Source organism: Lampetra fluviatilis, chromosome 79 (assembly GCF_964198595.1).
Source record: "Lampetra fluviatilis chromosome 79, kcLamFluv1.1, whole genome shotgun sequence".
NCBI lineage: Eukaryota > Metazoa > Chordata > Hyperoartia > Petromyzontiformes > Petromyzontidae > Lampetra > Lampetra fluviatilis.
In genome coordinates, this window is record NC_136353.1 from 1,709,863 (window position 1) to 1,722,803 (window position 12,941).

The following is a 12,941-nucleotide window of genomic DNA, read 5'->3' on the forward strand; positions in this document are numbered from 1 at the left end:
TTGGACAAAGGCGTCCGCCACCGCCGCAGCCGACTGGTTGGCGAGTGGCCATGCCATGGGCCAGCGTGTGAAATACTCTACGCCAACCAGCAGGAACTTATTTCCCCTGGGTGTAGCGGGAAAGGGCCCCAAGATGTCTAACGCAACCAATTCGTTTATGCGCGAAACCTGAATGGATTGCAGTGGCGGATTAGCCACAACCGGTGGCGGTTTCCTCTGGTTGCACCCTACACAACCCTTAAGAATGTTCGCCACGTCGTTGCCCATCCCCGGCCAATAATAGTCTCGCTGAACTAGGGCGAGCGTTTTGTGAAAACCCAGATGCATGAGTCTTTCATGGGCAGCCAGGACGACCCTACCCCGCATGGCAAAAGGCACAACGAGCACGTGACGCCGGGACATGTTGTCCCACTTCATCAAGAGGCCCTGCCTGCACACCCAGGAACCCAGCCGTGTTTCCCCCCCTTCGTACGCGTCAACCTTCCGACGTAGCGTGAGTAGGGAGCTGTCGGCCATTTGAAGACGGCCCCACTCGATGAGAGGTAACGCTAACAGCGAGTCCTTCCCCGTGGGAGCGTCGACTCCCGTAGTGTGAGTGGCGGCTAGCACAACTTCCCCGGAAACGGCGACCGGAGGTTTACACCGCGCCGATCCCAGCAGGCATGCGCATTCATTGCGCGGTGGCAACCGCGACAAGGCATCCGCATTCGAGTGGCGCAAACCCTTGCGGTAAATCGTCGTGAATTGGTAGTCCTGGAGGACCTCCAGCCATCGGGACAATTGGCCGGACGGCTGCGCCACCCGCATCGCGTATTGGAGAGCCGCATGGGCCGTACGAACCGTAAAATGACGCCCGTAAAGATACGGCCTGAATTGCTGTATGAAAAATACAATTGCCAGCAATTCACGCCGTGTCACGCAGTAGCGTTGTTCCGCAGGGGACAGGACCCTGCTACCGTAGGCGACCACCCGTTCGACTCCCCCGACCACCTGTGAGAGCACTCCCCCGATACCCGTGTCACTGGCATCCGTATCGAGCAAAAACGGCAGCGTAAAATCGGGGTAACACAGGGGGGGAGCCTGCACCAAGGCGTCACGAAGGGAGCAGAAGGCAGCCTCCTCCTCGGGCCCCCAGTGAAAGCGCACCCCTTTAGCCGTCAAAGCGTGTAGGGGCCTGGCTATGGTGGCAAACTGTTTAACAAAACGTCGGTAATAGGAAGCGAATCCTATGAAGCTGCGGACTTCAGTGACCGAGGTTGGCGTTGGCCACGAGCTGACGCATTTCGTCTTAGCAGGGTCTGTCGATATCCCTGTCCGACTAACTATATGGCCCAAGTACCTGACCGATTCCCGAAGCAGGAAACATTTAGCCGGTTTAAATTTAAGCTTGGCGGAACGCATCCTGAGGAACACCCCTCTCAACCGCTGGAGGTGTTCCTCAAAAGTCCGGCTGAAAACGATGATATCATCGAGATAGATCAAGCAGGTGTCCCATTGGAGACCTGACAAAACCAATTCCATGAGCCTCTGGAACGTGGCGGGAGCGGAATGTAAGCCCATGGGCAAACGATTGAATTCAAATAGGCCACCCGGTGTCCGGAAAGCGGTTTTAGGTTTCGATTCGTCATCGAGGGGCAATTGCCAAAAACCCGAAAGCAAATCTAGCGTCGAAAAAAACTGTGCTCCCGCCAAGGCATCCAGCGACTCATCCATTCTGGGGAGCGGATAAGCATCGGCCATCGAGATTTTGTTTAGGCGGCGGAAATCGACACAGAAGCGCAAGGATCCGTCCTGTTTTTTAACAAGGACGATGGGAGCCCCCCACGGACTGGAGGAGGGCGAAATGATATCTGCCGCCAACATGTCATTAACCGCCGATTGCACATGCTCCTTTTCGGCCGGGCTGAGCCGAAAGGGATTCTGTCGAACGGGGGCCGCGTCCCCCGTAGCTATGTGGTGGCGCAAAAGGTCTGTGCAGCCAATATCATACTTGTGTCTGCTGAACACGTCAGCGAACTCAAGCAGCAAGCCCCGCAACGCTCCCAACTGCACACTGGACAAGTTACCAGACCCCGCACACAACGAGTCCAACCACTCAGTCCCCTCCTCGCTTTGAGGATGCGTATCGGTACCCGAATCTGCGTGAGCAACGAGCTGTTCCACTTCGGGAAGCGGCGCGGCGTGAGCCAGCACCGTTCCCTGCGTAATGACGGCCGGCCGCGACCCCGTATTGAGGACCATAACGAACGGCTCAGTGTCCCCCCTCACCATGGTCTGAGCTACCGCCAAACCGAGGCCCCCTTGTGCCCTATTAGACGGCCCCAACAGAACTCCCTGTGCCCCCGCTTCCACCTTGAGGGGTTTCCTCAACCGAAGGGGTACCAACATTTGCGATCCCGGGGGCACCCGTATGGTCCGAGTCGCCAACGCCTGCACTGTCGCACAAACCGTGCGTATCTTAGTAGGACTCGTCAAAAACGCAACCCGCCGACCCGATGGAAGCTCGATGCAGGCCTGATCTATAAGAATTTTGATGGGCATTTTAGACAGAAAGTCCGTGCCTAGCAAACAAGGAACGGCCAGCGATGATGATACAAAAATAGGACCCGCCAATTTGATATCGCCAATAGAAATAGATGCCCGAATCTGGCCGATAATCCCCAAGGAACCCCCGTTCGCCGCGTAAAATGGCACGTCTACAGGCAGAAGGGGTCGACATTGGACGGGAAGAATGTTATAAATAAGGTCCGAAATGATAGTGGCCGACGCACCCGTATCCACAAGCACCCGGACCTCAACCCCGTCAATAAACCCCGTCACCACGGACGACCCGGCCGACGCAGCCACCATCCTATGGGCCAATTCGGACCATTGAACTGCATTCGGGCCGTGTACGAACCCTTCTCGCCGGACCGAACCCCTGGCGCCCATGCACGGGTCCCCCACCCCCAAGCGGCGACCCGAACGTGCCCCGTGCGCGGACCGAGTGTGTGAGGTGCCGCGACTTGCCGGGTTTAGCCGGGACGGCTTGTGGCCCTGGTCCTCGTCCGGACGTGGTCCCGCGGCGCGCTGACGCCGAGCCCGGCACCCGGACGCGACGTGACCCCGAAGCCCGCAGTTGTAGCAGACGATGAGGGACGTCGTAGGTTTCGGTTGCTCCAGCTTGCGGGATGAGCGTGTGGGCGAACGACCTCCCGTTCTCCAGTCCCCCGGTCTCGATACGGTGAAAGCCTCCTCCCGAGCCGCAGCAGGCTGAGGCTCGGTGACCGTGGGGGCCGTTGCCTCGTTCCCCGCCGATGCACAGATGACCGTCGACTTTCGCTTGAGGACTTCGTAGGCGTGAATGCTCGTGGCGATCCCCAGGGAACAAATGTCCATCTCATCCGCCACATTAATGGGGACGCCCAAATTGTGAGCCAACGCCAGCAGCTGCTCCGTCACCATGGCGTCCTTCCCCTCCTTGTCCATGCGGGGAAAAGCGGCATCCGCCAACGCGAGCAGCGCCGTACGATAGGCGAGCGTCGTTTCTCCAACCGCCTTTCGCCGATCGTAGAACTGGTGGCGACAGGTGGAGGGCGGCCCGAACACCTTCGCCATCAGGTGTAGTGCGGCCTGGAGCGTTGAGCGGGACGACCTCGCAGCAGATGTGAAGGCTGCAAGCGCGTCGTCGTCGAGCATCGCCGGCAGCGCACGCAGGGCAGTGGTGTCGGACCACCCCGACATTTCCTGATGTGCGAGGAATCTTCATCCGCCTTGAACGCCGACAGCGCGGGCAATCTTTGCTGGAGGACCCGATCGTCGTCGGTGTCGGAGAGATTTTCCCGCGCCCCGCTGTGGTTGTAGAAAATGTCGGCTCCGGTTGCAGGCGCAAAATGGAGAGCTCCGGCGCGCGCTGATGACGTGGGCTGCGCTGAGTGGGGGTCTCCGACCACGTGGTGTCCATGTTTCCCGCCAAACGATGGCGGACCCTCAAAAACGGCGCCAACTTCAAAACTTTTGGCGCGAAGCGCCTTTTGGCGGGATCCCGCCAGCCTCGCTCCTTCCTCCAACCCCGCAGCCGTTTTCTCGGCCGCCGGAACGGAGATCTCCGCCAAGATTGCAGCGGCGGCGAGCAGCAACTCCGCCAACCGGGAGTGCGCGTCCTGCAGGCTGGTGTCGGAGGCGAGCGGAGCGTCGGCCATCTCTGCAAAGGTCTGCATCGGCGGCAACTCCTCGTCCTCTCCTCCCGAGGTTGGTGTCCCCGGTACGCCGTCGTCTTCCCGACCTCGCTCGTGGGTACGGGTAGTCTTCCTAGTGTCCATTCTTCTTGAAGACAGGTTTACTTCTGACGCCAGTTGTAATGTAGTAACTCGGCGGGAGACGACTTCACGGGTAGCACACTCTTTTATTTAAACCAACGGTATTACACGAGTGATCAACACCCACTTAGCTACACGGGCGTCTAACGCCACTTAGCTACCCGGGCGACCTACGCCCACTTAGCTACTCGGCGACTAACGCCACTTAGCTACCCGGGCGACTAACGCCCACTTACTAGTCGACTATCTACTCGGGCGACTAACGCCCACTTAGCTACTCGGCGACTAACGCCCACTTAGCTACTCGGCGACTAACGCCCACTTAGCTACTCGGGCGACTAACGCCACTTAGCTACCCGGGCGACTAACGCCCACTTACTACTTGACTATCTACTCGGGCGACTAACGCCCACTTAGCTACTCGGCGACTAACGCCACTTAGCTTCTCGGAACACACCCAGCTGGGGTGTCCGTCTCGACCCTGGGTCCCACAGTCCCGACCCACATGGGCGTCGGACCTCGGGTCCCACGGTCTCGCCTTCGAGCCACACGGGCCCTACCCCTTCCACTCCGTCCGTAATCTCTTAACTGGCTAACTGCCCCGAGTGCTCTTGCGCGTAACCCTTTATACCCCTCCTGCGGACGTCGCTGCGAGCACCTCCCCTTCGACCAATCACCGGGCGCTGGCTACGATCCTCTTTTCCCCATCTCGTGTCAGCGCGCCTCCACACCCACGCCGCGCCGCCCGTCATCTGTCACTCCCGGCGCGCGCGTCCATACCACGCCCCCAACGCGTGCCCAACCCCGCACCCCGTGCCGCCGCGTGATCCATCACTGTCACAGCCGGCGCACGTCAACACCACCACTACACATGCAACTCGGCGCTTTTATCAGGTGCGTATCGCGTGGCGTGATTACCAATCGTGCAGTTAGGGTCGAAGCTAGTTTTGTTTTGTTTATTAAAGTCGAGTCCGGGCTCTGCTCGGTTCGGGGTACTGCTGGTGCCACCACGCTTGTGAAGCCGGCACTGGTGTCTCTCCGCAGCTCGAGCGAGCGCTACGAGGAGGAGATGGCGGTGCGAGCCGAGGCTCTAGTCAACTCCGGCAGGCGGCTGGTACAGAGGTACGAGCAGGAGAAGAGCCGTCTCGCCGACGGGCTGCTCCACCCACGCTTGCACGGATGGCCGGATGACGTCGCGGCCACCGAACGGCCAAACCACCAACCCGACGGACGACCCCCACCCGACCGCCAGCCCACGGGTACCCCCACCGAGTAAATGACCCAACACGCATCATCCTGACACACTGACCAAATAACTTACAGACCGATAATTCGCCACCCCATCCTATGACCCAATAAAATACTTTCGCAACAATATATATGAACCCGACACCCGACTTTCCCACCCTCTGACTCTATAAGACACCGAGGCCAATACAATACACCGACTTGGTGAAACTCTGACCCATCAATCGACCCATTTGACTTCGAGCCTATCCACCGGATCACCAGCTGACCTACTGATCCAATAAACACTCTAACCTGGTAACTTACTGCCAAAATACTGATCCACCAAATGACCCTATAACCTTGCCAGCTAGGCTCAGACTCACGACCAGCTGATCTAATAATCCAAAAACCCACTGTCCCACCAGGCTATCCCCGCTATGAAGGAGGGACCGGTATTATAAATTAATGTTGTGTTTTTGTTCCGCGTTTAGGCACCACTGCCATTACTTGGCCATAAACGTGTTTAAGCCCAGGAGTGTCTGTGCACTCATCTTTCCCAAATGGAAGCTGCTCGTGGTGGAGGCAACATGTCACGTCTGGAAACGCAAAACTAGTTTAGCACCAATGGATTTGACTAAAACCACTCATGCACAAGACCAGTTGAAAAATTATCCTGACATTTTTATAAATTAATACACACCGTGAGGAGGGTAGTTCCTTAAACAGCATGCTCGAAGTGGTCGAGTGACATGGACATATGTTCTCCTGTACGTGCATTCCATGTAGTTATGTTCTCCTGTAAACGAGGGCTACTCCTCAGAAAATGTGCACAACGCACGCTGCGCCTCCACGGTTTCATCTTTACATGTCATAGCGATCTGCAGGTTCTGCGCTTGTTTAGCTTGAGGCTGTAGTCATCGCCGCGATGCCGCGAGGGAGTCTGCTGAGTGAGCTCCTGCGCCCCGTTATCAATCGAAGGCTCGCGTTGCCGAGCCACGTGTCGCCAGGCTCGATCGGAACACGACAGTGGCTGGGAGGGCTCGGCGGGCTGTTTAAAGTTCTTGGGAGACACCGCAATGGGGGATCAACGTAGGCTCGGAATGAACTTAGCAAAATTATATCACTTGAGAGAGCAGGCTGCAGATGTGTGCGTCGTTGTCTCGTTACCAGCTTTTGTTGAAAACTTGGGTGTCATGTGGAGCATTTCATAATTCTCGTGACAGACTGCAACGGCTGAAGTGGAATTCCTCACACATCCGACACGACACAATATACGCACAGACACACGTAAACTTTACCCCCTGTATTTCCAATATTCCTATAACCGTGCTCGATTCAAGACACGTATTATCTCTTTATCGGTGACACCTTTAATAGTCATGTTTTTTGCTGGCTGTTTTGTGTATGTGGATCTTTGGCGCTGTCTGATGAACAAAAATAAAATTAGTTCCTTGGGTGTTATCCCCTCCATATACGTAGGCTTTGTTCGGGCACTCCAGTTTCCTGCCACACACGACGACCAATTCAGCTCCTGCCCTCAAGACCCTCTTGGAAATGCAGCTTGAGACCACCAATCACTGCACTGCCACTCCCCAAATGCAGGATACTGCAGCATGCGTCAAAAATAAAATCCATTCCAGTCATTCTCAGCACAACAACGGATGAAGGCCCTTCCCGTACGTCGCGTTAACAATGGGGGTCATTTGATAATATTTCACCACGCTGGTGAGTGCGAGTGCAAAATTATTCCCGGTGTAGCGATCCGGAGCGTTCCGACTGAAAGTAAACATTGAGCATCGCGATGGAGAGAAAGAGCAGTCTAATCACGAGAGAAGAAGGCGCGATGAAGGGACCACTCCTACCCCTTGTAGAAAGCCACCCTCCCTTATCACGCTTCTTGATACTTCTCCACTGTTCCAGGCGGCGTGGGCCAGGTCTTCACGAACCGGCTACCCTTATGCCGCCCCCTGCTGGCATGGGGTGGCGACGCCTGTTCATCACCCAAATTCGGAGGCCTCATTCCCCGCCGTTCTGGCCTTAGTGACGGAATATGGAGGTGCTTCGGGATACAAATTAAATGTAACTAAATCGGACTTGATGCCCCAAATACGTTCTCAAGAAATTAGTTTTCAATCTAGATGATTTAAAAGTGTATCGCTCCAGTGGCTTCCTAATATCGGAAGCGCATCTGAAAGCGTGTGATGTGCTGAGGCCAGAGCACAAATAATCATCCCCATGCAACATGGCCACCATGATGCAGTCCCCCATGCAACATGGCTACCATTAAGTCCCCCATACAACACTGCCAACATGAAGTCCCCCATGCAACTTGGCCACCTGGATATCACTCATGCATCATGGCCGCTATGAAATCTTCAATGCATCATGGCCACTGTGACATCCACCATGCAACATGGCCATCGGGATGTTCCACCATTCACCATGGCCCTCTGTGACATCCCTCATTCCTGTTCTTACCTTGCGGTGATTTGATGCAGATGGAGGCGGTGCCCTCTGAGGACAGTGCCCTCCATGTGGTACAAGATTCGCCCTTATTTCTCGCCTCTCCAGATTGGCTCATCTACACGCACACAAAGACAAAGGTCCACCACATAGGCTTTAGCAAGATGTGGGGGATAGTGCAAGCGGCAAGTACTGAGCCAGGATCTCTGAGATCCTGGGCTCCACATTCAGGAGGGTCCTGCTGAGATGTCAGTTCTCAGCGTTCGGATATTTGGCCAATGTCAGATGTCACACTTGGATTAACAATGAGACACGTGTGTATTTAAAGGACACACGCAGGTTAATGGCATCCTTCAAACTGTTAAGAGAAGTAGGGCTGGGCCAGGACATGCCACGGCCACGAGGAACAACAATAGCTGATGGTCTAGAACAATAACGGAGGTGCAGCCAAGTATCAGAACACGTCTGAGAGGATGGCTGCTAGAAAGATGGAGCGACAAAATCGGTGCTTGGTGGATTATTCCATCGCAGGATCGTGAGGGGTAGCAGGGTCTCAAGGAAGGAGGCCTTTATCCAGTAGTGGATAGATAAAAGTACAGTAGATTATTAAAACGTAGAAAGGCAGGTACACAGAGAGGATCTTGGGGAGATACTCTGATAGATGCACACACACTCAGGCAGCCAAGCAGATGCACACTTAGGTGTATGGATAGGTGACAGGTAGCCACACGCGGAGTGGAGAGCACACGTCCATTAATACTTCACCACACGAGTCGAAGAGCCACACGTACCTCCATGGTGGCAACTTGCAGAGCAGGGTGCACAGAACTAATAGCGTCGCTCGCGCAGTCCAGGTCTCTGCGTGCGAAGCAGGAGACGAAGCCGAGGATCACATAGAGTCGAGGGGGTGTGACGGCACCCACATCTCAACACGAGTCAAGTCACAATGCGGACTCACACCATGAACCCACATCATCAACACAATCACTCACAACACGAAACACAAAAACAACAACCGACATTCGCCACTAAGTAGTGATGATGTCACCACGGCGCCTGTGCCAGGCCAGGTGCACTTTCAGGCCACGCGAAGTGTCGAAGGCTTGCTGACAAGACGTCACGGGACAGACCCAGGTTCCAAAGGTTGGCTGAGATGCTTGGTAGATACACCAGCTGTATGCCCAACTGTGCCAACTTGCCGAATTTTATCCGCCACTCGTTGTGAGCGTCACTCCTCTGCCCTCAGTTGTTGTTGGAGACAGACTGCCTCCAACTGTCCAGTAGCCTCCTTCACGAGCTTCCTCGTGAAGGATGCTATTTACACCACTGGTACCAGTCTTTCACAAGTCCACTCAACATCCTCCCATACAGCATCAGTCCATATTTTCGACAGCCCATGTCGTGGCCGTTTAGTCCCCTTTATGCGGCCAAAAAGAAACTGCTTGGGTATGCGGGCTACAAGACCCAGCCAACGCAGCCTTGCCTGCCGGAGGAGCTTACTGGTGGGAATGTGTCCAGATCCTTCAAGGATTTGTGAGCTCCTCACACAATCCAGCTAGGTTAAACCCAGGATGGATCGTTGGAACCACCACAGACACCACCACCACTAACACCATCAACATCACCACCAACAACACCAGTACCACCACCAACAAGAATATCACCATCATCAACACCGTCACCAGCACCACCAACAACACCAACAGCACCACCACCAACACCACCAACAACACCAACAGCACCACCATCAACACCACCATCAACACCAACAACACCAACAGCACCACCATCAACACCACCATCAACACCAACAACACCACCATCAACACCACCATCAACACCACCAACAACACTACCACCAACACCACCACGAACATCAAAGATAAAGATCCCCCTTATAGCTGAAATAAACTGTTGGGGCAAGTGCTGTTAGCCAGCATCACCTATGAAGGCCGGAACAGCACACGAGGGCGTGGGTGGCCAACACCGCGCCCGGCCGCCTTTGTCTCCGAGTGGCGATATTTACACACCACACCAGGTACTCATTTGAGGCTGAGTCGACCTAGGGGAGGCCCAGGACCGGTTCATATAATCGTCACTGGTGTTGACCTTGAGCGGGAATCCAATTCTGGGTCACCGGGTTCATAGCGCGGCGCGTTAACCACTCCACACACACAGACTCACACACGGATACAAACACACACAGACTCACACCACACACACAGACTCGCACCACCGCACCACCCACCCACAGCGAGGATCCACTCCTCACCTTCGCCAGAGTTTCTCCCCGCCTCTCTAACGGACAAACTGCCAGGGGGAAGCGCGTGGCTCGAGACGAGGGGGCGGTACCAGGTGACCACGCCCACCGAGACGTGGAGCCCTGAGCCCCTCACCCGAGCCCCCCCCCATGCCCACCCCCTCGCCCCGCCCCCTCTCCCCCGCCCCTCCTTCCGCCGAGGCTGGGGCGAGTGGAGGCAGCGCTGTGCATTGTGGGTGGCGAGCGGCTGATTCGGATTCCCGCTCGCGGCCACCGTCGCTGCTGAAGCGGCGGCTCGCTGGCTGGTCCTCCTCTACATCGACTCAGCCCGAACAAGGTGAGAACCTTGCACGGTGTGGACACATCAGCAGTGGCGGTGGTGGAGAGGGGAGGCAGAGGAGGCGCCTGGCTCACAGCCGTTACGCTCTGGGCGCCTGCTGAGTTCACGGCGCTGCTCCAAGCAGAGCGCGGCCCTGCTGATGATGATGAGGAGAGGCACTGCCAGATTGTGGCTGATGGGATGAGTTACATTTAGTTCTTTTGTATCTGGAGGGACGGATTTGTTGTTGTGGCAGAAATGGCCTCCACTAGAGGCCGCGATGTGGAGTATTTGGTCTACTCTTCCACGCTGGTCCAGACCCGTTGGAGCGAGGTGGGTGTACCCACAACTTTACCCTCCACACGCGGGGCGTCAGCTCACTGCACTTGCAATGCAGAGGTGCAGGTTCGAGTCCATTTCACACTCAGCCATTCACCCACCCACTCACCCACACACAGAGGGATAAAGACCCTTTATGCAGTGGTTGTGTAGTATCTGCATCAATGTTTTTGTTGTTTAGTTATGGTGGTTGTTGTGGTGGTTGCGGTTATAATCGTGGCTTTAGTTTTGGTTGTATAGGTGGTTATAGTGTTGGTTGTAATTGTGGTGGCTCTGATTGTGGTGCCTTTGGTGGTTTTGGTTGTGGTTATATGTGCGGTTGTGGTGTTTGTGGTTATAACTTGATTTGAAGCTTTGGTGACTGCAGGAATTACTCTCTGGTTCTTTCTGTAAAGTCACGTAGAAAGAAAATAAATTAAATAATAGAGTACGACGTTGGGATTGCAACACAAGCAACCGTCATCAGGTAGAACTAAATTTGAGAGAGAGACAAAACACAGAAACGGAGACACACAGACAGACACACAAGCAGAGAGAGACAACACAGAGAGGGGGGGGGGCAGAGAGAGAGGTGGGTCTGCTGGAGCAGCTGCTGGAGCAGAGAAATTAGCATGTCAATGAATCCACCCCGAAGTGACCGAGGGAAAGAAGATCGAATGGCCCTATGAGAGCCTAGTAAATTTTAGAGAGAGAAATAGTTTGAGAAAACAATGTAGCAAATCTTTTGGAAATGTAATGTAATGCAACACAGAGTCGGCTAACACACAGTTAATGCATAGCCTGGTTGATTACGATCTCCAAAGATTGCTATAATTGGAAGTTAAGTGTGAAATTTGACGAACAGAGACACAGAGAGATGTGTGGAAATCCACCCAGAAGCGGCCGGGGGAGAGAAAGAGCAAAGGGACCTATGAGAGACTGGTAAATTTTAGAGAGAGAAATAGGCCATTTTCTCTCTCTCTCTCTGTGTGTCTCTGTGTTGCATTACATTACATTTCCAAAAGATTTGCTAAATTTTGTTTTCTCAAACTATTTCGCTAAAATTTACCAAGCTCTAATAGGGCCATTCGATCTTCTTTCCCTCGGTCGCTTCGGGGTGGATTCATTGACATTTGTGGTTATATTTGTTGTTGCTATAATTGTAATGGTAATAGTTGTGGTGTAGGTTGTTATGGTGGTTTTTATGGTGTTTATGGTAGTTGTATGTATTTTGAACTTCTATCGCACTGTACCCAGCCAACCGTGCTAATTTGAGGTGTGGTTATAGTTGTTATTTTATGGTTGTTTTGGTTATTGTTGTGGTGATTGTAGTTGGTGCAGGTGCTGGGATGAAGGATGCGTTCCATGTTCCCTGCCCATGCGGCTCCAACAGCGATGGCTCCAGCCAGCACTTCCACCCCTGTGCCACATGGGTCACATGACCTCGCCTCCCAGCATACCTTGCAGTCTCCATTGATTCTGGGGCATCTTTACCTCATGCATCTCTATCGAAGCTCTCACTTTCTCCACACACTCTCCTCCTACCTCTCCTCTCTCTCCCTTTGTCTCCCTCCACTCTCTCCCTGTGTCTCCATCCCCCCCTCCTCTTTCTGGGTGGTCCAGGTTCAGGGGTCAGGAGTTTACTGGCTGCACTCCGACCTTTGGCTGTCACCTGAGTTGAATTGTCGCATAACAGTCAATCCATAGAATCAGGATCTGTCCCGTGACCTCCTCCTCCTGCACCAAGCTTGGAACAGCAGTCAACTTGTGGCACCCGGATCTGTCCCATGACCTGCACCTAGCCTGGCACAGCAGTCAACCCATGGCACCTGGGTTGTTGTGATGACATCACTGCCACATCGTCGTGAGTTTGTGGGCTTGTGAGTGTGTGACTAGCATTTAGTGTGTGTTGGATGGTAGGGGTGTGTTTATATGTGTGAATGTGTGTGGGTGTGTGAGTATCGTGTTGAGTATGTGAGTGATGGTATGGGACAGTGTGAATGTGATGGTGAGTGTATCGTGGTGAGTGCAAGCAATACTGACTTTTTCTCCC

At 54.4% G+C, this 12,941-nt stretch overlaps 1 protein-coding gene across 1 annotated transcript in view; it reads right to left on the reverse strand.

The window, feature by feature from the left end:
* Window positions 1-7,544: 7,544 nt before the first annotated feature.
* Window positions 7,545-12,941, reverse strand: part of LOC144953630 (tectonic-1-like) — a 90,629-nt gene continuing 85,232 nt past the window's right edge. The window contains exons 7-9 of the mRNA XM_078884218.1: window positions 8,783-8,916; window positions 8,007-8,109; window positions 7,545-7,564 (exon numbers count right to left, since the gene is read on the reverse strand). Coding sequence (XP_078740344.1) covers window positions 7,545-7,564; window positions 8,007-8,109; window positions 8,783-8,916 — 257 coding nt within the window. The remainder of the gene's footprint in view (window positions 7,565-8,006; window positions 8,110-8,782; window positions 8,917-12,941) is intronic.